The sequence below is a fragment of the Lipotes vexillifer genome, unplaced genomic scaffold (assembly GCF_000442215.2).
Source record: "Lipotes vexillifer unplaced genomic scaffold, Lipotes_vexillifer_v1.1 scaffold1011, whole genome shotgun sequence".
Lineage (NCBI taxonomy): Eukaryota > Metazoa > Chordata > Mammalia > Artiodactyla > Lipotidae > Lipotes > Lipotes vexillifer.
In genome coordinates, this window is record NW_006787698.1 from 2,520,286 (window position 1) to 2,543,129 (window position 22,844).

The window sequence follows — 22,844 nt, forward strand, 5'->3', positions numbered from 1 at the left end:
ACATCTTTGTTGGAGTATAATTGCTTTACAATGGTGTGTTAGTTTCTGCTTTATAACAAAGTGAATCAGTTATACATATACATATGTTCCCATATCTCTTCCCTCTTGCATCTCCCTCCCTCCCACCCTCCCTATCCCACCCCTCTAGGTGGTCACAAACCACCGAGATGATCTCCCTGTGCCATGCGGCTGCTTCCCACTAGCTGTCTACCTTACGTTTGGTAGTGTATATATGTCCATGCCACTCCCTCACTTTGTCACAGCTTACCCTTGCCCCTCTCCATATCCTCAAGTCCATTCTCTAGTAGGTCTGTGTCTTTATTCCCATCTTACCCTTAGGTTCTTCAGGACATTTTTTTTTTTTCTTAGATTCCATATGACAAACTCTTTTAAGGTAGCCAATTCAAGGAAAAATGATAGGCTGGTCTTCCCCCTAATAACTCAGTCCCACCTTAGTGTTTAACTGAGCACAGTCTTCCTGAGGCAGGAGATAGATGGGACCCAGGCTGAACAGTTTCTCCCCTGTGAACAGAAACTCCATAATAGCAGAAGCTCCATAAAAGCAGGATGATGGAGGAGGCTGGGCCCTGCCCATACAAGAGATAAAATATCACATATTCCTCATTCTCAAAGTCAAGGAGACCTCCCTGACTACCCGTGTGCAGAAAGGCTCCCTGAAGATTAAAAAGGGAGGGGGCGCCATCCCATAGTAAGTGATGTCTACTACCCGTAGGTCTCTTTGTTAAAATCCATATTGGCTAAGAGATGTGTGCTCACACAGGGGAGGACCCTGAGATATTCCAAATATGGACTCTGAACCAGGCAAATCGAAATGATTGGCCAAAGGGAACCCAGAAGAAATGTCCCATAATAGTGATTCAAACTACCACGAGGGTGCGACTCTCTCTCTCTGAGCCCGCCCATGTGTCTATCCACACATCTTGTACTCTTTTTCCTCCTAATAAACACTTTACCTGCTTCACTACTTTCCGTCTCTATGTGGAAATTCATTCCTACACAGCTGATGAGCCAGGACCTTGTCACTGGCCACTTGTCCCTGGTGGTCTAGTTAGGTTTATAATTGTTATATCTTCTTGCTGCATTGAAACTCTACCAGTATATAATATCCTTCTTTGTGCCGTGTAATTTTTTAAAATTTGAAGTCTATTTTGTCTGACAATAATATAGCCTCCTAGCTCTCCTCTGGTACTATTTAGATGAAATACCTTTTTCCATCCTTTTACTTTCAACTTCTGTGTGTCTTTGTAGCTAAAGTGAGTCTTCCGTGGACAGATGAACCATGCTTTTTGTATCCAATATCCCAACCTCTGCCTTTTCAGAAAGTTTAATTCATTTACTTTTAAAGCAATTACAGTAAGTCCCCTACATTTGAATGAGTTCCAAGAGCCTGTTCTTAAGTCCAATTTGTTCATAAGTCCAACAAAGTTAGCCTAGGTACCCAACTAACAAAATCGGCTATATAGTACTGTACTGTGATAGGTTTATAATACTTCTTACACAAATAATACATGACAAACAAACAAGCACAAAAAATAAGGAAAACATTTTTAATCTTACAGTACAGTACCTTGAAAAGTACAGTAGCACAGTACAATAGCTGGCATACAGGGACTGACATCAGGTGAACAGGCAAGAAGAGTTACTGGCTGGAGGAGGGAGAGAGGAGGGTAGAGCTGAAGGATCGTCAGCAGTAGGAGATGGAGAGCAAGCTGCAATTTCACTCACGTCTGACGTTGACGGAATGCACGTTCGTGTCTTTGAATTTCACAACTTGGAGGTTCTTATGTAGGGGACTTACTGTTTCGATATGGAAGGATTTCCTTCTGCAGTTTGGCTATTTGTTTTCTGTATACGTTTTGTTCCTCATTTCCTCCATTACTGCCTTTTTTTGGTATTTAATAGACTTTTTGTAGTGTGTACCATTTTGGTTGCCCTTCTTTTTCCTCTTTCATTTCTCTTCAAAAATTATTCTTTTAGTCGTTGTCTTGGGGATTACAACCCAACCCCTTAGCAACCTTATAACAACTTAGTCTTAGTAATACTAACATATTTTCAATAGTATACAAACACTTTGCTCCTATACATCCCTGTCACTCCCCCCTTTTTTTGTTAATATGGAAAGATGTATATTATTATTAAGTGAAAGCAATATACAAAATTACATTTTTGTATAAAATATATATATATATACACCTGTATATATTTTAAAACATAATGGATGCTAATACACCCAAACGGTAACAGTGGATAGATATCTATGAGTGATTTTTACCATTTTTTCTTATTCTGGATTTCCTTTTCTAAATTTTCGGCAATGAACCTGCATTTCTTTTGTGAAAAATATAGTAATATATCTTATAAGTTTTACATTATTTTATAATGTTATTAAAGTATAATAAATAAAAATTGTAATAAAAGAAAGGGCAATTTTACTGGCTGTCCCTGTCCCTCTTTCCAACCTTATCTCTCGTCTCAATTCTTGATCACGCCCAATAAACATGGGCTCAGCATTGCTACTATTCATTTCAGTATTTGCAAGTATTTACTAGCTTCAGAGAACCATACTAGGTAAAGCGATGTAAAGATTAACACTTACGTTCTCCAGTTTGTTTGTGTGCACACCAGAATTTGAGGTGCGTGGAAACAGGGAGTTCTTTACCTCCCTCTTTCATTTATTTTTTTCTTTTTTAATTCATCCATTCTTTCCTAGCTTGGGGTCGTTTATTTACTTGACATACGCATGAGCACTCCTGGGGGATTCCCCTCTTTGTCCGTTGGCCCCCACCTCCCGAAGCCAACCATCTGCCAGCTCCACCAGCTTGCCCCTGATTGGTGGCCGCGGACAAGGCCTCACCGTCCATCAACGTTGGCAGGAAAGTGGCCGTGGGGCAAAAGAATATACTGTGGTCATGGATTGGAAGACGATATTGTGAAAACATTAATTCTACATCAACATCTATTGATCTATAGGTTCAGTGCAATCCCAATCAATATCTTAGTAGGGTGTGTGTGTGTGTGTGTGTGTGTGCGCGCGCGTGCGAATGTGTGTGTTGGTGGGAATACAGGATGGTGCAGCCCCTATGGAAAACAGTATGGAAGCTCCTCAAATAGAACTACCTTACCATCTAGCAATCCTACTTCTGGATATAAACTCAAAATAGTTGGAGTCAGGATCTCAAAGAGATACCTGCACTTTTATGTTCATTGAAGTGTTATTTACAATAGCAAAGGTATAGAAACAACCTAGGTGATCACCAATGAATAAATGGACAAAGGAAATATGACATATACATACAATAGAATATTTTTCAGCCTTAAGAAAGAAGGAAATTCTGCCATTTGCTACAACATGGATGAACTTGGATGTCCTCACGGTTCTTGAAATAAGCCAGACACAAAAGGATACTGTATGACTCCACTCATTTGAGGGACTTGCAGTCACACTTATAGAGAAAGGATATAGAATGGTGGGTGCCAGGGGCTCGAGGAGGGGGAATGGGGAGTTACTGTTTAACAGGTACAGAGTTTCAGTTATGGAAGATGAATAAGTCCTAAGATCTACTACACAGCATAATGCATAGAGTTAAAAATACTGTATTGTACGCTTCAAAAATTTTGAAGTGGGCAGATCTTATGTTAAATGTTCTTATCACAAAAAAATGGAAAAGAAGCTTTTAGAGGTGATGTTTAAGTTTATAGCATTGTTGATGGTGATGGTTTTAAGGGTGTTTATCTTCAAGCTCCTAGAGATACGTACATTAAATATGTACAGCTTTTTTGTATGTCAATCATATCTCAATTAAAAAGTAAATGTAAGTTGTTTTTTTTTAAACTTTTAATTTTATATTGGAATATAGTTGATTAACAATGTTGCGTTAGTTTCAGGTGTACAGCAAAATGATTCCGTTATACATATATGTGCATCCATTCTTTTTCAAATTCCTTTCTGAATTAGGTTGTTACAGAATACTGAGAAGAGTTTCCTGTGCTATACAGTAGGTCCTTGTTGGTTACCCATTTTAAATATAGCAGTGTGTACGTGTCAATCCCAAACTCCCAGTCTATCCCTCCCTCCCACCCTCCCCCTGGTAACCATAAGTTCCTTCTCTAAGTCTGTGAGTCAGTTTCTGTTTTGTAAATAAATTCATTTGTATTATTTTTTTTTAGATTCTTCATATAACGATATTATATGATATTTGTCTTTCTCTGTCTGACTTACTTCACTCAGTATGACAATCTCTAGGTCCATCCATGTTGCTGCAGATGGCATTATTTCATTCTTTTTAATGGCTGAGTGATATTCCATTGTATATGTACCACATCTTCTTTATCCATTCTTCTGTTGATGGACATTTGTTTAAATTTTTAACGACTTTTTTAAAAGTTTAAACAACTTTTTAAAAAAGTGAATTTACAATCCTTGGTTACTCTTTGCTTCTCTGTGATACTTGAGTTGGCTTTTGTTCCTTTTGATTAGTAATTTTCATTTTTTAAATAGTATAAAAAGACTTTTTAATCCTAAAATGTCTTTGGATATCAAAAACATTTGATAAAGACATCAAACAGATGTCTTTACGTGAGATGATGCCTGGTTTTGCACATTTCACACATAAAAAAATTAAAAAGTTTACCAAAAATCTCACTTTAAGCGCTGTGTGGAGAATGGCCTGTAGGGGGTGAAAGTGGATACAGGCAGACCATCTCGGAGGCTTTTGGAGATGAAAAAGACTGAATAACGCTAGATTTTGATAGATTACATTTATAAATTAAAGTGTCTGAAGAAGCTGACACAACATTGTAAATCAACTGTACTCCAATAAAAAATTATTTAAAAATAAAAAATTAAAAAAAAACAAAACGTCTAAGGAAATGTCCAAAATAGGAATAGGATGTGTAATTTCTGAACTGAGTGTAAGAAAAAATTGGAATGAGAAAAATCCCAAAACAAGGCAAGGAAGGAGAGAAGAAAAATATAGAAGTGGAGGGACCATCTGAAAGCACGTAATAAATCCAGACATATTAGTAATTGCAATTAATGTAGATGGTCTAAGTCAGCACTAGTCCACACAGTGGCCACAAGCCATATATCACAACGGAACGTTTGAAATGTGGAGGGTCTGAATTAAGGTGTGCTGTTAGTGTGAAATGTACCCCAGAATTTGGAGACCTGGAATTTAAAAAAGGTAAAATATTACTAACTTTATATTGATTCCTTTTGAGGCAATAGTATTTTGGTTATGTTGTTAAAATACAACATATTATTAAAGTGAGTTTCACCATTTTGTTCACCTTTTGATTGTGGCTGCTAGAAAAATCTAAATTACAGAGATGGCTCACATTACATTGCTATTGGACAGCATCAGTACAATACTAGAATTAAAAGACAAATATTGTCAGACTGGATAAGAAAAATTAAAATCCAGTAACGTGTTGTTTGCATTTAAACTTAAAAGGTATAATAAGTTGCCGGTTAAAGGACGTAAACAGCCAGGAAGAAAGTTGATTTAACCCTGTTATTATTGGACAGCATAGACTTTAATGTAGGAAGCCTTACTAGCTATAACTAGCTCTCTGTCATGAAAATATAACAATTCTAAATGTGTATGTGCTTAATAACATAGTCTCACAATAAATAAAGCAAGGATCGACAGAACTACTCAAACGTGTGGATGATACGAATTGAAATGTGCTGTTGATATAAAAATGCTCTGCAGAATTTGAAGACCTGAAATGGGGGTGGGAGAGGGATCTAAATTACATTACATTAGGTAACTACACCACTAAAGTGGGAGATTTTTAAAGCATCTCTCTTAGCAATCCATAGCTCAAGCAGACAAAAAGTAAGGATATACCAGAAAAGGCGAAAACTAATTCGAAAAGACACATGCACCCCAATGTTCATAGCAGCACTATTTACAATAGCCAAGACATGGAAGCAACCTAAATGTCCATCAACAGAGGAATGTATAAAGAAGATGTGGTACATATATACAATGGAATACTACTCAGCCATAAAAAAGAATGAAATTATCCCATTTGCAGCAACATGGATGGACCTAGAGATTATCACACTAAGTGAAAAGTCAGACAAAGACAAGTATCACTTATATGTGGAATCTAAAAAAATGATACAAATGAACTTATTTACAGAACAGAAATAGACTCACAGACATAGAAAACATAGTTACCAAAGGGGAAAGGGGAGGGAGGGATAAATTAGGAGTTTGGGATTAACATACACACACTACTATAGGAAACAGATAAACAGCAAGGACCTACTGTATAGCACAGGGAACTATATTCAATATCTTGCAATAAGTTATAATGGAAAAGAATCTGAAAAAGAATATATATATATATATATATATATATATACACACACACATATATGTATATATGTATGTATAACTGAATCACTGCTGTACACCTGAAACATTGTAAATAAACTGTAGTTCAATTTTTAAAAAGTAAGGATATAAATTTGAACAATACACGAACAACCTTGATCTCGTGGCCACATGTATGAAACATGCACAGAGCCCCCAAAAAATACACAACAAATATTTGGGGAGCTGGATGGAATGTAAAATGGTGCAGCCACAATAGAAAAACAGTATGGTGATTCTTCAAAAAATTTAAAAGGCCAAGATTTAGTTTTTTTGAAAAGAAGAAAAACGATAAACTTCTGGTGACATTGACCAAGGAAAAACAAAGAAAAAGTGAAAATTAGAAATATTTTTGGGACTTCCCTGGTGGTCCAGGGGGTAAGACTCCGTGCTCCCAGTGCAGGGGCCCCGGGTTCGATCCCTGGTTGGGGAACTAGATCCCGCATGCATGCCGCAACTAAGATGTGCGCATGCCGCAATTAAAAATCCTGCGAATAGAATAGACTATAGAATGGAATAGACTTTATCATCTGCCTGGCTTCCTTTTGGGACATAAAAGATGCTGTCAGAGGACTTTCTTGCCATCAGGATGATGTATCCGTGACAACCTATTGCTTCCTCTAAGCTATATATAAATCTGGCATATATATTAGCCCTGTTTTTTTGTGTGTTTTTGTTTCTTTTGCCTCTTAGTTACACAGATTTTACTCTAAAATTGGGGTACAACCTACAATGGATGCCTACGTGATATGAATTAGTGGGGTTTTTTTTTTGCCAAAATAAGCTGTTACTAAGGTTAGAGTTTGATTTAGAATATACGTGTATATACATTCATTCAACATCCATTTATTCATTCTTTGTTTGTACATCCATCGGTCCATCCATCCAATCCACCCACCCATCTATCCACCGCCCATCCACACATCTATCCATCCATCCATCCATCCATCCATCGATCCATCCATCCATTCATCCATCCACCCACCCACCCATACTTTCACTCATTTACCCATTCATTCATCCATCCCCTTACTTATCTATCCACCCACCCACCTACTCATCTATCCACCCATCGAAACACCCATCTATTTATCCATCTATTTATCTCCCTGTCTGTCTGTCTGCCTGCCTATCTATCTGTATGGTTATAGAAAGGGCTTGCACAGTCTATTAGTTACCTACTGATGCATAACAAGTCACCCCAAACTTAGTGGTGTAAAACAACAAGTTTTTAATTTGCTCATAATTCTGTGAGTTGGCCTGGCAGGGCTTGGTGAGGATGGTTAGTTTCCGCTCTATGGATTGGGGCAGCTTATCTGGGGCTGGTGGAACTATACGGATGCCTCTCGCATCATTTCATCCTCCAGGGCTCTCCGTCCACCCATCCTCGCTCACCGGATAGCTGTACATCTTCACATGGCCACTCGGGGCTCCGAGAAGACAAACGTTGGAAGCTACTTGGCCTCCTGAGGACTAGATTCTAGAATTCCTGGAATGTCATTTCCGTAACATTCTGTTGGTCAAGGTAAGTCACAGTCAGTTTATTCAACCACGATCATCTGAGAACCTATTGTGTTCTGGTTATGAGATGGAAAAAACAAGACACATTCCCTGACCGCAAGGAGCTTGCCCTCTGCTTCCTGCACTTTCTGTGGAGACTCCAAATGCACTCATACGTGAAGCAGGTCTGAGGTCTCCATCCTTTGTGGGTGACTTTTCTCCCTGCCCATAATAGGTAGACTTTTTCTAGACCCCCTTAATCAGAATGGACTACTTTTCCAAGCTTCAGGCTCTGGGCAGGTGCCCCAGTTCCCTTTCCTTGGCGTCCTACAGATCTGAGCCACATCGCTGACACTAAGGGTTACCACATCCCCATTTCTTTGTCCCCTAGAGTCTACTTTTGGGACCAATCCCCACCCCCACCCTGATCCATTGACCAACAGCCTCTCCCCCCTCCCCATTGTCACTCTGGCTTTAATTTCTCTCTTCCAAAAGCATCTAGGGATGTTTCTTTCTTCAAGTTCATCTATATGTTGTAATATTTTATTATACTTTATTCAGCATGTCTATGAGTTTGTAGTAGGAGCAGGGTCTGTCTGTGTCAGCTGAGGCCACTCTCAAAAGATTGTGTTTCCACAAAACAGGCTCTGCAAGGGAGATTTGCATGGTGGAGGTTAATTGCCAAATGCTGTCAGGTTCAGCGCGTGTGAGGGTGTGAGGGCAGCAGGACCCGGCAGAGGGAAGTGCTGGGCTCTGACAGCAGGGGCTTCAGTGGGTCTCACGGGGAGCTCTGAAGCCAGGGTGGCTCTTCAGAATTATCCCTACGTAACCCCCGCCAATTCTGGCCAAACCCTAAACCTCTCCATTACTTTATGCTTTTGGAGATCAATGCCAGGTGGAGATTCATAGGTTATTCCTGCTTTCCACCATCTCTTTTGTGAAGAAATGAACATACAAAGCCAACTTCTGCCCAAATGGGGAAAGGGATGGGAGAAATAAATAATGATAATGTCAACAACGATGGCCAATGTTTACTGAGCACCTAGTATGTGCCAGGAACTGCTCTATTAAGCACTTGGCATATCTTAACTATGCCAAGTAGTGGGGTGGGGCAGGAGGGTGTTTAGGGTGATATATTAGTTCATTGGAGCTGCCATAACAAAGGACCACAGACTGAGTGACTTAAACCACAGAAATTTGTTTTCTCACAATTCTGGAGGCTGGAAATCCAAGATCAAAGGGTTGCAGGGTTGGTTCCTTCGGAAGCCTCTCTCCTTGGTTTGTATAGATGGCCACCTTCTCCCCGTGTCCTCACATGGTCTTCCCTCTGTGTGCATCTGTGTCCTAATCTCTTCTTATAAGCCCCTTATTAGGGCTTCAACATATGAATTCTGGGGAAGACACAGTTCAACAGCCATGACAGGGCAGGAAGCTCCTCTGCTCTGCTTTTTGGAAAAAAAACAACCTTGGGAACATGGAAGGTTCCCCCAGAGAAGTTCTAGGGGGACTGAAAACTAGAAGAGGCTTGAGTACTGCTCCCCGTTGAACAGAGGCTGCAGGTCCCCAAAAAGGAAATGACTCAGTGGTGTCTCTGGGCAGCTGAAGCCACAGAGAGCCTCAAAGAGTTTCCTGTACCTAAACCTAGCTTAAAAGTCAGCTTCACGAACGAGCTTCAGGAGTGGCAGAGAAAGTACCACTTTTGATAGGTCACAAGGGGGAAAATAGAGGGTAGGCGGATCAGAAGAGACGGGGCACCAGTGTGCATGTGTAGCTAGAGAATTAGACAGATCCCTCCCTCATCCTTAATGCCTTGGCATTTCCTAAGCTCCCTGGAATTTTGGCAGTCTTGGAACAGGAGCATGTGGGGAGGTATGGTTCCCAACTGACTAATATCAAGGTCTCAGCATGCCAGTGCAAAAGGATATTTGCATAAATTAAGTTGCGTTATGAATAAAAGGAAGTTGAATGATTTTTCACTCCTTGTGAGCTGAGATTCATGTTTGTTACACACATGTCTTAGTTTGGGCTTCCAAAGAGGTAGAGCCTGAGAAAAGGGCTTGGGGACAAATCTTTCCTCCAGAAGGAATGTGGCCCCCTGATACCTTGATTTGAGTCCCATAAGACTCAATTCTGACGTCTGACTTCCAGAACTGTAAGATAACAAATTAGTATTGTATTAAGCAGCAATAGGAAACTAATACAACTAGGAACTCTCATTTTTCTTGAAACTCATGGTCATCTAAGCTGTCATATATTTTCCCACCCTTGATGGAGAAATGACTTAACGTCTCTGTGCTTAGATTTCCCCATCGATAAAATGGGTATTATAACAGTACCCGCCCCCACCATTGAGAATTCAATGAGTTACTGTGAATTAATGCACTTAGCACATGACAGTGCCTGTCATGCAGTGAGTACATTAGAAGTTATGACCTATAATTAAAGATCATTATTATTTTAAGAAAAACAATCATGCAAACATGATGAAGAAAGGCAACTGACATTCAGCCTTTAAGTGGGAAACCGCAGGGAGGGGTGGAGACTCTTGTGAGCTGGTGAGCTCATGCCCTGTCCAAAGGGGACAACCGCTACCCAGCCTGAGTTGTAACCTCCAACTTGCCATGAAATCTGGATTTGTCCACGTGGAAAGTTTTGTAATGTTTAAACATTGGCTATGAATTCCCATTTGAAAAACACACTCAGTGACTAGACGTGGTCTATGGATGTAAGGTCACCTTATGTAATAATTGAAAAGAACCCGAAATTTAAATGTGCATGTGATTACAGCTATGCTCACAAAAAAATATCTGCTAAGGACTAAAGAGGCCAAGGATGGATCCTGAGATCACCCAGCTGGGAAATGGCAGAGCAGAGATTTAAACCCAGGTGGTCTGGCTCTGGTGTAAGACCCATTCTGTTTCTCTGAGATGATGCATCTCAGTGTTTGTATGCAGTGAGATGTAGCAGGGAAGGGCATCGTGTCATCATAGGAAATTAAGAAACAATGTAATCACCATTATTTTGCCTTCTATTACCTCTGGATCCTGGCAAGAGATGGACAGAAGCAGGAGAGTTTCCTGCCCCTGGGCTGGGAAGGAGTCTGAGGATAGCAGACTTTGGGTCTTGAGAGAGTTGGTGGGGCGGGAGGGTGAAATCGGAAAAGACACCAGAGGTGAAAGCGGAAATCAAGTAGATAGACTTCTAAGAAGTTGTAAAGTAGGTCACTGGCTTGGGCTAGGGCCTTGCTGCTCCTGCACTTTATCTGAAATCAAGGCCCCTCCCAGGAATGATCTTCGGAGGCTAAACTTAGAGGTTCCATCCCCAGGCAGACGCTGGTGGCTGCTGGTGGCTTTGATAAGTTCCTCACACCTTGGTCTCCTCATTAAAGCCACAGAAACAGAGAGGCCACGATGAGAGTAAAGGAAACTCCACTGTGGGTGGGGTCTGGGCAACTGGTGCTGTCTCATCTCCCACCAGCCCAACACAGGCAGAGAGGCACGAAGCTGTGTGCCTTTGGTGCAGGCAGAGTGGGGGACGCATCCCTGCCTCATTCTCTGCATCTGGAACGTGGGGGCGACAACAGCTCCTGCCCAGGGATCTAGATAAAGGTGTGACTTGCATGAGGTACCTGGCGTAGGGGACGTGCCTGACAAATGCTCTCCTTAACATTTGTAAATCACTTACGGCACTCACACACGTATGGATCTCTTACTGTGTACCAGGCACCACACCAAATGGTTTTTTCCTCATCAGATTTAATCTTTACAATAAACCTAGGAGGTAAGGACTCTTGTTACCTAAGAGGTACCGAGAAGTGATGGGATTTGCTCCAGGTCACACTGCCAGGAAGTGGTATGGTAGACTTGGAACCCAGGACCATCTGATCACAAAGCCCCCTTCACCCCTGTACCAGGCAACAATGTCAACAACAACATCAACAATAACAAGAATGATTCATTCACCTCTGAGGTCTGAGTCTTCATCCTAGGATCCAGGGAAGTCTCACTCCCTGGGTCCATGCTCATTTGCATAAACCATTTGATTTGTATGCATATCATTATCTGCCCCGCCCCACACTCTTTCATGCCCCCAGTTACTCCAAGCTTCTGACTGGCTGGGTAGACAGCCAATCTGCGCTGGATGTCTGCAGTAAGGGTACTTGGAAGTGTGTAGCCTCTACTTTCTCAGGAATTGTAGATTTGAGGCTAAGGCAGACCTGGGCATCAGGTCTCTGGTTTCCCTGCTAAGCTTCCTGCATGGAGTTGAGCCAGCTGGGTTCATATTTCTCAGCTGTAAAAGTGACCTTTGTGGGTCATTCCATCTATCCCTGTGCCTTCATGAGCCGTCCTTCCCCTAAGAACTAGACAGATCCAGGTGCAAAGTTCACCATTTATCTCCAAGACCAGTGGTCAAGGGGACCAGGGCTACAGACTAAGTCTGGTCCTCACCTCAGGATGTATATGTCTTGGCTAGGAGGAACTTGAGGCTGTGTGTGTATTTGTGCGTTTGCCATTGTGATGCTCTGTGTGTGATGGGTGTGACTGTGAGACAGCATGTGGAAGTCTGATGTGAGAAGCGTTGTACTCTGTGTGTCACACGTGGTGTGACTGTATGGCCTGTGTGGGTGACTGAGGCTCTGATGGTGACTTGTGTGTGACTGTGTCCTATGTGGTTGTAATGCAGTGTTTGTGATTGAGGGCTTGTGATGCTATGACTTGTGTGAGGTTGTATGAGAATCTGATGCTTTGTGTGTATGTGTCTGTGGTTGTGAAGGAGTGACTGAACTTGTGGGGCTGTGATTCTCTGTGATGCTGTAGCTGTGATGGTATCTTCTTTCTTTTCTCCCTTTCTTTCTTCCCTTCTTTCTTCCTTCCTTCCTTCCTTCCTTCCCTCCCTCCTTTCTTTCTTCCTTCCTTCCTTCCTTCCTTCCTTCCTTCCTCCCTCCCTCCCTCCCTCCCTCTCTCTCTCTCTCTTTCTTTCTTTCTTTCATTCTTTCTTTCCTTCCTTCCTTCCTTCCTTCCTCCCTCCCTCCCTCCCTCCCTACCTCTCTTCCCCCCTCCTTCTGTCCCTTCCTTCTCTCACTCTCTCTTTCTTTGTGTTTTTTTCTGCAAACATTTTCCAAGTGGCTCTGTGCCAGGCTCTGGCTTGGGTGCTGAAACAGTTTTGCTGTCCTGATGGAATGTGAGCTCTTAGCAGTGCTGGGATACAGCCATCTGGTTGATGATATATATGGGAGACAGAGACCAGCCACAGTGGGAATATTTACACCATGGAAATCGACAGATACTACAAAGCGTCTCCCCTCCCAGAAAACCTGGCTGTCAAACATCTACCATCACATCCCTATGCCTGCATCTCTGAGTGTAACTTCATGGCCAGGCTGTGGTGTGGCCACAAGCCCGTAGGTGGGACTTGGGTAGGTGACTAAGACCATGGGTGGGGCTGGGCTGGGCTCTCCACTGGTGGGTGAATCCTGATGATAAATCTGCCCTCCCCCACTCTGCCCACACTTGTGAGAGTGGAGAGGGTGATAAGACGTTTCCTGTTCTCAGCCAACTCCCTGGACCCCCAAGTCCCATTTAGTTCTGAATCAGAAGTATAAATACCCACCCCTCACCCCTTTTTCCTGAATATCAGGCAGATCAGCTGTACCCCTGCTTGAGGGCTAACAGACCCCCAAGTCTCCAGATCTGTGTCTTCAGTGTTGTCCATGGCAGGGTCTGCAGTCTCCTTTGGTTCTTCAGAGGTGTCTGCTAGGTCTTTCACCTTGTGGGATAACTGGTTCTTGGTCCCGGTGGTCCCCACTTAGCTCTCCACCTGTTGAGTTTGGGGTTCTCCCGGGCACACTCCAAAATCTCTGCTTGCTGGTTTTCCTGTCTCCCGAGGCACCCTCTGAGGTCTCTGTCTGTCGGACTCCTTTCAGTCTACCCTGGCTCCTTCCTTCACACCATGAACGCCCCGAAGTAGGACCGTGTACCATCGCGGACTCGGACCAGGCTCTCATCAGGCACGCGCACCACCACCTCCTCCCCGGCATCCAGGTGGACCACTCCGCCCAGGAAGCTGCTGTCCCACCAGACCTGGGGGCTGCTTGCTCGCCCACAGGGTGACCGCCGGCTGACCAGCAGCTCCAGCTCCTCGGGGTAGCGGGCCGTGCGCTTGTAGAGGCCGTGGGTGATGGGCAGGCCGCCGGTCAGCCTCTGGGGGCAGCCCACACCGCCCAGCTGCACCTTGGAGTAGATGTAATAGTAGCCGGCCTGGGCAATGACCAGGGCACCGTCCCGGTAGGTGAGGCCCCTCAAGAAGGCCAGGCCCAGTTTCGTCTCCCACAGCAGCGGGCCCCCACTGCCTGTCAGGCTGGAGTTGGCCCCTGCGGAGGGAGACAGAGGGGGAGCTGGTAGGCACAGGTCCCACGCTTGCTGTGTGACCCCAGGCCAGTCACCACCCCTCTCTGAGCGCCACCCCCTCTGTGCTAGGCTGTTCCAGAGCTTTAGATATATGAACTCACTTTATCCTCACTTTGCAGCTGGGGAAACGGAGGCCCAGGAGGTGGCCTGGGCCACATCATACATCTTAACTCGTTTCATCCCCTTCTTGCAGGCGGGGAAACTGAGGCACAGAGCAATTGATTTGCCCAAACTGTCAAAAGTTGTAAGTGGCAGAACACATCCTGGCCCAGCAGGCTTATAACCTCTGAGTGCTTCAGTCTCCCTCTCTGTAAAATGGAGCTCTGAATAGTACCGGCTAAGGATTTAATGAATTAATAGGTGGAAAGAACGTCACGGTGCATGCCACAGAGTAAGCACTGGCACAAGGGTTTATTCAATAAATAAAATTAGGAAATTCACAGACCTAGGCAGTGCCTGTGCTCTGGGCAACTCTGTGAATAATTAATGAATGAAGGAATACGCTGCCATGTTGGGGTGTCTGTCTGGTCTCCCCAGGACATGCTGAACCCCTACCCCTGCCAGGACTTGGGGGCCCCCTCACCTGTGAGGTGTGCTGTCGGGTTGGCCTGCTGGGGCCTCCGATCTGGGGAGAGAGGGTCAGAAGTCAGAGGGGTAAGGGCCAGCATCCAGAGGGGTCATTCAGTCCGCCTCCTGGTGTCAACCCCACCCTTTCCGGAATGACCCAAACTTCCGCTTCTCCAGCTTGGGGGACAGGCATCTGTGGGGCTTAGGCCAGTTGTGCAAACCACATTGGGCAATGGGCTGAAGGGGTGGGGGAAGCGTGGGAACCATTCCATCCCCTCTCCTGGGACCAGGACCCTGACTCACCTTGCACCAGCTGATCCCAGGATCCTGCACCTCTGTCCTAAAAGTGCAGAGCAGCCCATGGTGAGGATCTGCGGGGCCCACGCCCTGGCATCACTCAGACTCGTGGCTGAGAGACACATGCAGACCACGGGCACAGACATCACCCTCAGACATATCCAAGGCCATGTGCACACCCCACCTCACACCCCGCCTCCCAGCAGGCTCTTAACCATCCAGTTCCTCAGTTTTCCCCTCTGTAAGTGGACACATGAAAAGTGCCTGCTTCGGATTCAGCGAATTCTCATGTGAAAAGCATATTACAGTACCTGGCAGAGAGCAGGTACTATAAGGGTTTATTAAATAAGTGCTGTCAAAGACACATGGCCACCTGGATGGCTGGACACTTGGACATAAATGCTAACATGTGGATATGGACACATGGGCACAGACCTGGACACTTGTGTGACACACTGACAAGTCACACGTGGATGCAGGTACATGGATTGCGTGGTTTACGGAGCCACGTGGGTCTGGGCACACAGAGACGCAGAAACAAAGACACATGATGTCAACACATGGGCTGTAGACAGGTGAGCACATGGCCGTGTGGGTACATGGGTGCAGGACAGCAGCACAGGTCCCGCCATGAGGAGAAAGGACCTGGAAACAAAAAGGCTGAGACCACATGGGCGTGGCTTGGGACACACAGACCCACAGGTGTGGCAGACAGACCGACGGAGACATCCAAGGCCAGTGGGAAGTGGATGCAGAGAGAGATTCTCACAGACTCGGACAAAGTGGATTAGTGACAGTCCCAAAAATGGTGATCAGGTTACGGCTGATGATAACCAGCCATGTCAGGGACTTCCCCTGTGGTCCAGTGGTTAAGACTCTGCACTTCCAATGCAGGGTGTGTGGGTTCCATCCCTGGTCTTGGAACTAAGATTCTGCATGCTGTGTGGCATGGCCAAAAAATTAAAAATAAAAATAAAAGTGGCTAAATGGAAGAGTCAGATAAATATTAAAAAAATAATAATAACTAGCCATGTCAGAATGTCGGTTTCAGGGGTTACAGACAACACAACTGTGTTATAAACGTTAAACTTCTTAAAGGCTTAGATTTTGTTAGTTCCCACCACTAGAAGAAATGATAATTATGTGATACCAGAGAGGCATTAGCTAACACTACAATAGCAACCCTATTGCAATATTTATGTAACAAATTAATATGTTGTACACTTAAACTTACACAATGTCCTATGTCAATTATATCTCAATTTAAAAAAAATGTCAGTTCCCATTGGTTGAATGCTTGCTGTGGGCCAGCTGGGCACCACACACACAGTGTCATATTTTATTCCCTAGGAAGATGCTTATTATCACGCCCATTTTACAGATGAAGAAACTGAGGTTCCAAGAGGTGAATTAACTTGCCTTGAGCTGCTCTTAGTCTGTCCTCCATTCTGCACATACACACACACACAGATGCTCAGTGGCACTGGCTTCGAGCCCTCCCACCCCGACCCCAGCACCACTTACCTGCAGTGGGGCGGCCATCACCTCCAGGCGCCAGTGTAGCTGCAGCAGGAACCAGCCCTGGACAGCCACTCCGGTCACCACCAGCAGCAGCAGGAGGCCCAGGCCCAGCCGGGCTGCACTGCAGGGCTGTCTCCTGCGTCTGTGCCCCAGCCTTGTGAAAGGGATGTCCGTCTGTCCATCCACCACGAACACCGAGGGCCTCACCACTGTCTCCTCCATGCCTGAGCGGACGAGGCCCCAAGACGCCCGGGGCTGGGCTGGCACGGCTGGGTCCTGCGGGCTGGGAGGAAACCACGATTGCCCAACACTCCCGGGCTTTTCACGCCGCCGACAGGCGCCTGTGGGTCCCGGGGCTGCCCCTCCCCCTCCCCACTCATCCTCTTCTTCCTGTCCCCCCAGCCCTGGCCCGGCCCCCCCTCTCTCACTCAGAGTCTCTCCAGAAGCATCTGAAGATGTGACTCAGGTGGGGATGGGAGAGGGAAAGCCCCGGTTTTCCCTTCTGGCCGTGTCATTCACATGGTTGCCAAATACTTACTGAGCACCTCCTGTGTGCCAGGCACTGTTCTAGGTTTGGGGGCACAGCCATGAGCAAGAGAGACAAAAGCCCTTGGTCTTATGGAGCTCCTATTCTAGCAGGCTGAGAAAAACTAATAAGAAAGCCCAATAAGGAAACACTATTTAGTGTTTGAGATGGTGATAAGAGCAGTGGAAAATACGAGTGGTTTGTGTGTGTGCATATATGTGGGTGTGTATATGCCTGTGTGTGCATGTGTGTCTGTGTGTGTGCACTCATGCATGCGTGTTCATGCATGTATGTGCAGGTGCAGTTGCATGCTTGAGTGTGCTTGCATGTCTGCATGCACACGTGTGTGCATGCATGCAAGTTTTAATTGAAATTCAGTCAGAGGGTAGAACCACTGTCTCCTCGACTAACTAAACTCAAGGCCTGGGAGTCGTCCTGGACCCCTCCTTCCGTCCTGTCACGACATCCTACCCTCAGCAGGCCCTGTTGATTCAACCTCTAAACCAGATCTCAAATGCACCCACCTGTTTCCATTTCCACTGCTACCACCCTAAGTGCTATGAACTGGATGTTTATGTGCCCTCCAAATTGATGTCGATACCCTAACCCCCAATGGGATGGTATTTGGAGGTGGAGCCTTTGGGAGGTGCTAGGGCATGAGGGTGGAGCCCTCCTGAATGGGATTAGTGTCCTTATAAGATGAGATATAAGATACATGCTCTCTTTCTCTCTCTGCCATGTGAGGATACAGAGAGAAGGAGGCCAGATACAAGCCACGAAGAGGGCCAGGAGAAGGGCTCTCACTGGAACTCAACCCCTTAGGCACCCTGATCTCAGACTTCCATCCTCTAGAACTGTGAGAAGTAAATATCTGTTGTTTAAGCCACTCAGTCTAGGGTATCTTCTTATAGCAGCCCGGATGCCCTAAGACACTCAATTCTTTTGGGTGTATACCTAGGATTGGAACTGCTGGCATCATTTTTTGCTTGGACTCTTGCAGTAGCTTCCCAAATGGATGTACTACTTTACCTCTTGCCACCTTATAATTCATTCTCTACCCTGGAGCTGGCATGGCCTCGCTTATTTATTTAATTGAGGTAAATTCACACCACATAAAACAAACCATTTTAAAGCGAGCAACTCAGTGTCGTTTAGTACATTTACAATGTTGTGCAACACTACCTACTTCCAAAGCATTTCAAAAGTAAACCTTATAACCATTAAGCAGTCACTCCCCAACTCTCCCACCCACAGACCCTGGCAACCACTAGTCTGCTTTCCTGCTCTATGGATTTACCTGTGTTGAACATTTCAAAAAAATGGAAATATACACTACATGGTCTTTTGTGTCTGGCTTCTTTCACTGAGGATAATGTTTTCAAGGTTCATCCACATTGTAGCGAGTGTCAGTGCTTCATTCCTTTTTAAGGCTGAGTAATATTCCAGTGTATGATGAACCACATATTGCTTATCCACTGCTCCGTTAATGGACATTTAAGTTATTTCCACCTTTTGGTTATTTTGAAAAGTGCTGCTACAAGCATGTGTGTGCATGTATTTGTCTGGGTTCCAGCTCTCTATTCTTTTGGGTGTGTACTTAGGATTGGAACTGCTGGCATCAGCTTTTAAACACATAAGTCAGGTCTCACCTCTTCCATGCTTAAAATCTTCCAATGACCTTCCATTGAGCTTATGGGGATTAGCAAATTATGGCTCACGGGCTGAATCAGGCCAGGCTCATGTTTCTGTACAGCCACAGGAGCTGCTTTTGGGGGCTGACATTTTAGTGAGTGGTAGGGTCTCAGATGGGGCATCCTCCTCTGGCCCCTCTTCCCCATTTTGCTCCCAGTGCCGGCCTCCTTGGCCAGCAGCCAACGCTCACCGCTGTCCACCCTTTGTAGCTGGTCACACTGGCTGCCACCTACATGTTGGCATGTCCTCTGTCATCAACCGCTGGGTGTTGAGTGGATGAATCTCATTCTGAGGGTTGGTGACTCAGCATGTTGCCTCAACTCTGGCCAGCTAATCCACATGAGACAGCTGGAATTTGGGAGAGAGAGGTTGCCTGGGATCTGGTTGTCACTGGAGCAGAGAGAAACTGGCCTCAGTGGTCATCCCACACCCTCTCTACCCACCTGGATCTCCAAGCCTTGGGCCCATCATTCTTCATCCAGAGAATGTTTCCAGTAGCAGAGCACAGATCACGTCCTCCACCCTGGGTGGCCCATCCCAAGCAAACGGGGCATATGGCAGGCTGGAAGCTTCCTCTCATTTTATAAGTACCTTTATAATATCCTTGATTTTATCTCTCGGTCCTGAAAGTCTAAAATATTTACTATACAGCCCTTTATAGAAGAAGGGCTGTTCCCTGAGGTAAGAATAGACATTAAGAGGAATTCCCTGGCAGCCCAGTGGTTAGGACTCTGCACTTTCACTGCCAAGGGCACGGTCCCTGGTCAGGGAACTAAGATTCTGCAAGCCAAGCGGTGGGGCAAAAGAACAATTGTAAGCCAAATATACTTCAATAAAATAAGTTAAAAAAAGACAATAGACACTGAATGGTCTTCATTATCTTGAAGCCCTTGCACCCGGGCATCTGGGGCTTTTTGCACTTGCTGTTCCCTCTGCATGGAGCAGTCTTTTCCAGATCCCCCATGACTGGTTCCTCCTTGTCATCTATGTCCTGACTCAAGAACCCCCTCCTCACAGAAGCCTTCCCTGACCACCCATATTAGGCAGGGTTAGTCAGATAAATAGAACCAATAATGTATCTCTATATCTAATATCTATCATCTATCTATCAATCAAGAGAGAGATTGATTGATTGATTGTAAGGAACTGGTTCATGTGATTTTGTAGCTTGGTAAATCCGAAATCCGTAGGACAAGCCAGCAGACTGGAGATTCAGTTAAGAGTTGATGCTGTGGTCTTGAGTCTGACGGCAAGAATCTCGGGCAGAATCTGCACACTGCCAGCTGGAATTCTTTCCTCCTCAGGAAACCCACTTTTTCTCCTCAGCCCTTCAATTGATTGGAAGAGGCCCACCCACATTATCAAGGGTAATCTGCTTTAAGTTAATTTAATTAATTAATTTATTTGGCCACACCGCACTGCATGTGGGATCTTAGTTCCCCAGCCAGGCATCAAACCCATGCCCCTGCAATGGAAGCTCAGGGTCTCCACTGCTGGACTGCCGGGGAAGTCCCATGGGTAATCTGCTTTTAAAGTCAACTGGCCATAGGTGTGAATCACATCTTTAAAAACACCTACAGAGGAGAGTTAGCTGCTGGAAGTCCCGTCCACCCCAGAGCCCCTCCTGCCCATAAATAAGGAAAGCTGGCATCTCCTGCCCCATGAGAAGAAACTCCAGGAGAAGCAGAATCTTTCTGCTTTGGGTTTCATCACCTGAAATGGTTTTAAATCAATGAAGTTGGAATCTCTTAAAAGGACGGGGGCTTCCCTGGTGGCGCAGTGGTTAAGAATCCTTCTGCCAATGCAGGGGACATGGGTTTGAGCCCTGGTCTGGGAAGATCCAACATGCCACAGAGCAACTAAGCCTGTGCACCACAACTACTGAGCCCGCACGCCACAACTACTGAGCCCGCGTGCCTAGAGCCGGTGCTCCACAAGAGAAGCCACCGCAATGAGAAGCCCGTGCACCACAACGAAGAGTAGCCCCCCGCTCGGTGCAGCTAGAGAAAGCCTGCACAAAGCAATGAAGACCCAACACAGCCAAAAATAAATAAATAAAATAAATTAATTAAAAAAGGAAAAGACGGACAGCCCATGACGTGAACTATAGAGTTTGTGGACAAATTTATATTGGGTGGTTAGTGGCATAATGCCCGCAGATTCCTGAGAGGGTCCCAAAGTTCTTAGAGGCGCACTTGGGCTCTTGAATGAGAGAGGTGCAAAGTTCGATAAATAATGGCCCTTGTACAGTCCAGTGGTTAGGACTCCACACTTCCACTGCAGGAGGCACAGGTTCGCTCCCTGGTCGGGAACTAAGAACCGGAATGGTGCGCGCTCCGCGACCAAAAAAAAAAGAATGGCCCTTGTGGATAAGCACAAAGTCAAGCGACAGCGATTGGACAGAATCTGTGAAGGTATCCTCCCCTAGATCATGAATGGGCCCCTTGCACGCCCCCACCCCCACATGGCGCTGCTCCATGGCCGAGATTGCACAGTGGAGATGCCCAACCTGAAGGACCTGGCCACCGTGGCCTTCTGTGATGCACAGTCCACTCAGGAGATCCACGAGAAGGTTTTAAACGAGGCTGTCTGTGCCACGATGTACCACATCATCACCCTCACCGGGAAGGACCTGAAAGAGTTCGAGGCCCCGAGGGTGATGGTGCGGATAGGCAGCGGCTTTGACCACGTGGACGGCAAGGCTGCGGGCGAGCTCGGGATCGCCTTGTGCTAACATCCCATGGCGGCCGTGGAAGAGACAGACGACTCCACCACCTGCCACATCCTCAATCTGTCCCGGGGGAACCCATGGCTGTACCAGGCACTGTGGAAAGCCCGTGGGTACAGAGCGTCGAGCTGATCCGGGAGGTTGCCTCAGGGGCAGCCTGCATCCGTGGGGGAGATGCTGGGCCTCATGCGCTTCTGTGGCACGGGGCAGATGGTTTGGATTCAGCATCATATTTTATGATCCCTACTTGCAGGATGGGATCGAGCGTCCCTGGGTGTGCAGAGGACCTGCACCCTACAGGACTTACTGTATCAGAGAGACTGCATCTCCTTGCACTGTAGTCTCAACGGATATAACCAGCACCTCATCATTGATTTTACTATAAAGCAGATGAGACAAGGGGCATTCCTAGTGAATGCCACCCACGGAGGACCGGTGGATGAGAAAGTCTTAGCCTAAGCCTTCAAGGAAGGCAGGATACGAGGGGGCGGCCCTCCAGGTGCACCAATCGGAGCCTTTCGGCTTTGCTCAGGGTCCCTTGAAAGATGCACCACATCTCATTTGTACACCTCACACGGCCTGGTATAGTGAGCAGAGACCAGCCAGGCAATCACATATGGCGTGCCAGAGAGCTTAAGAAACTGTGTGAACAAGGAATTCTTGGTCATAACAGCACCCTGGTCCGTAATAGATCAGCGAGCAATTCATCCAGAGTCCAACGGTGCCACCTACAGATGCCCGCCAGGCATCATGGGTGTAGCTCCGGGAGGACTTCCTGCAGCCATGGAAGGGATCATGCCCCGGGGCATCCTGGTGACCCACAACCTCCCCACGGGGGCACACCCTTCCCAAGCTCCCTCTCCCAACCAGCCCACGAAAACATGGGGACAACCCAGAACACCCCAACAAGCAATAGCAGAGAGTGAGGAAAGGTAATCATTTGGATACAACTGGCACCAAGAGACAGTGAAAAATAGATGAACCAAGAGAAAAGGGATTTGACAGTCTTTTTAACTGATTCTGGACATTTGCATCACGGACGGTGTTGAAACCACAAAAGAGCTAGCGACAGGGGCAAACGGAAGATGTCATCTGCTTACAGAAGCACGGAGAAAGACTGGACGTGATTTAGTAACGACCAACGTCTGTTATTGTGTGTTAAGTTTTTCATCTGTGCATCCAATCACAAAGAGTAAATA

General features: G+C 45.7%; 1 protein-coding gene and 1 pseudogene across 2 annotated transcripts; one reads left to right on the forward strand and one right to left on the reverse strand.

Annotated features, from left to right (window-relative positions):
- Positions 1-13,523: 13,523 nt before the first annotated feature.
- On the reverse strand, positions 13,524-17,027 carry TNFSF14 (TNF superfamily member 14). Of its 2 annotated transcripts, none has more exons than XM_007460576.1 (4): positions 16,703-17,027; positions 15,185-15,221; positions 14,898-14,939; positions 13,524-14,277 (listed from the first exon to the last, which is right to left on the reverse strand). In XM_007460576.1, the coding sequence occupies exons 1-4, from the start codon at positions 16,919-16,921 to the stop codon at positions 13,850-13,852; spliced, it is 726 nt and encodes a 241-aa protein (XP_007460638.1). In that variant the 5' UTR covers positions 16,922-17,027; the 3' UTR covers positions 13,524-13,849. The 2 variants fall into 2 exon arrangements, with proteins under 2 accessions (XP_007460638.1, XP_007460639.1); XM_007460577.1 differs by having other exon boundaries at positions 13,850-14,277; positions 15,185-15,214; positions 16,807-16,921.
- Positions 17,028-21,273: 4,246 nt separating this feature from the next.
- On the forward strand, positions 21,274-22,561 carry LOC103083418 (C-terminal-binding protein 2 pseudogene; annotated as a pseudogene).
- Positions 22,562-22,844: the final 283 nt, after the last annotated feature.

Excerpts from the sequence above, each read along its gene's own strand:
- TNFSF14 (XM_007460576.1), bottom strand. The coding sequence starts at position 16,921 with ATGGAGGAGACAGTGGTGAGGCCCTCGGTGTTCGTGGTGGATGGACAG. Across the intron at positions 15,222-16,702 it reads TGATGGCCGCCCCACTGCAG|GACAGAGGTGCAGGATCCTG; the intron begins GTAAGTGGTGCT and ends CTGCACTTTTAG. Across the intron at positions 14,278-14,897 it reads CCCGACAGCACACCTCACAG|GGGCCAACTCCAGCCTGACA; the intron begins GTGAGGGGGCCC and ends CTCCCTCCGCAG.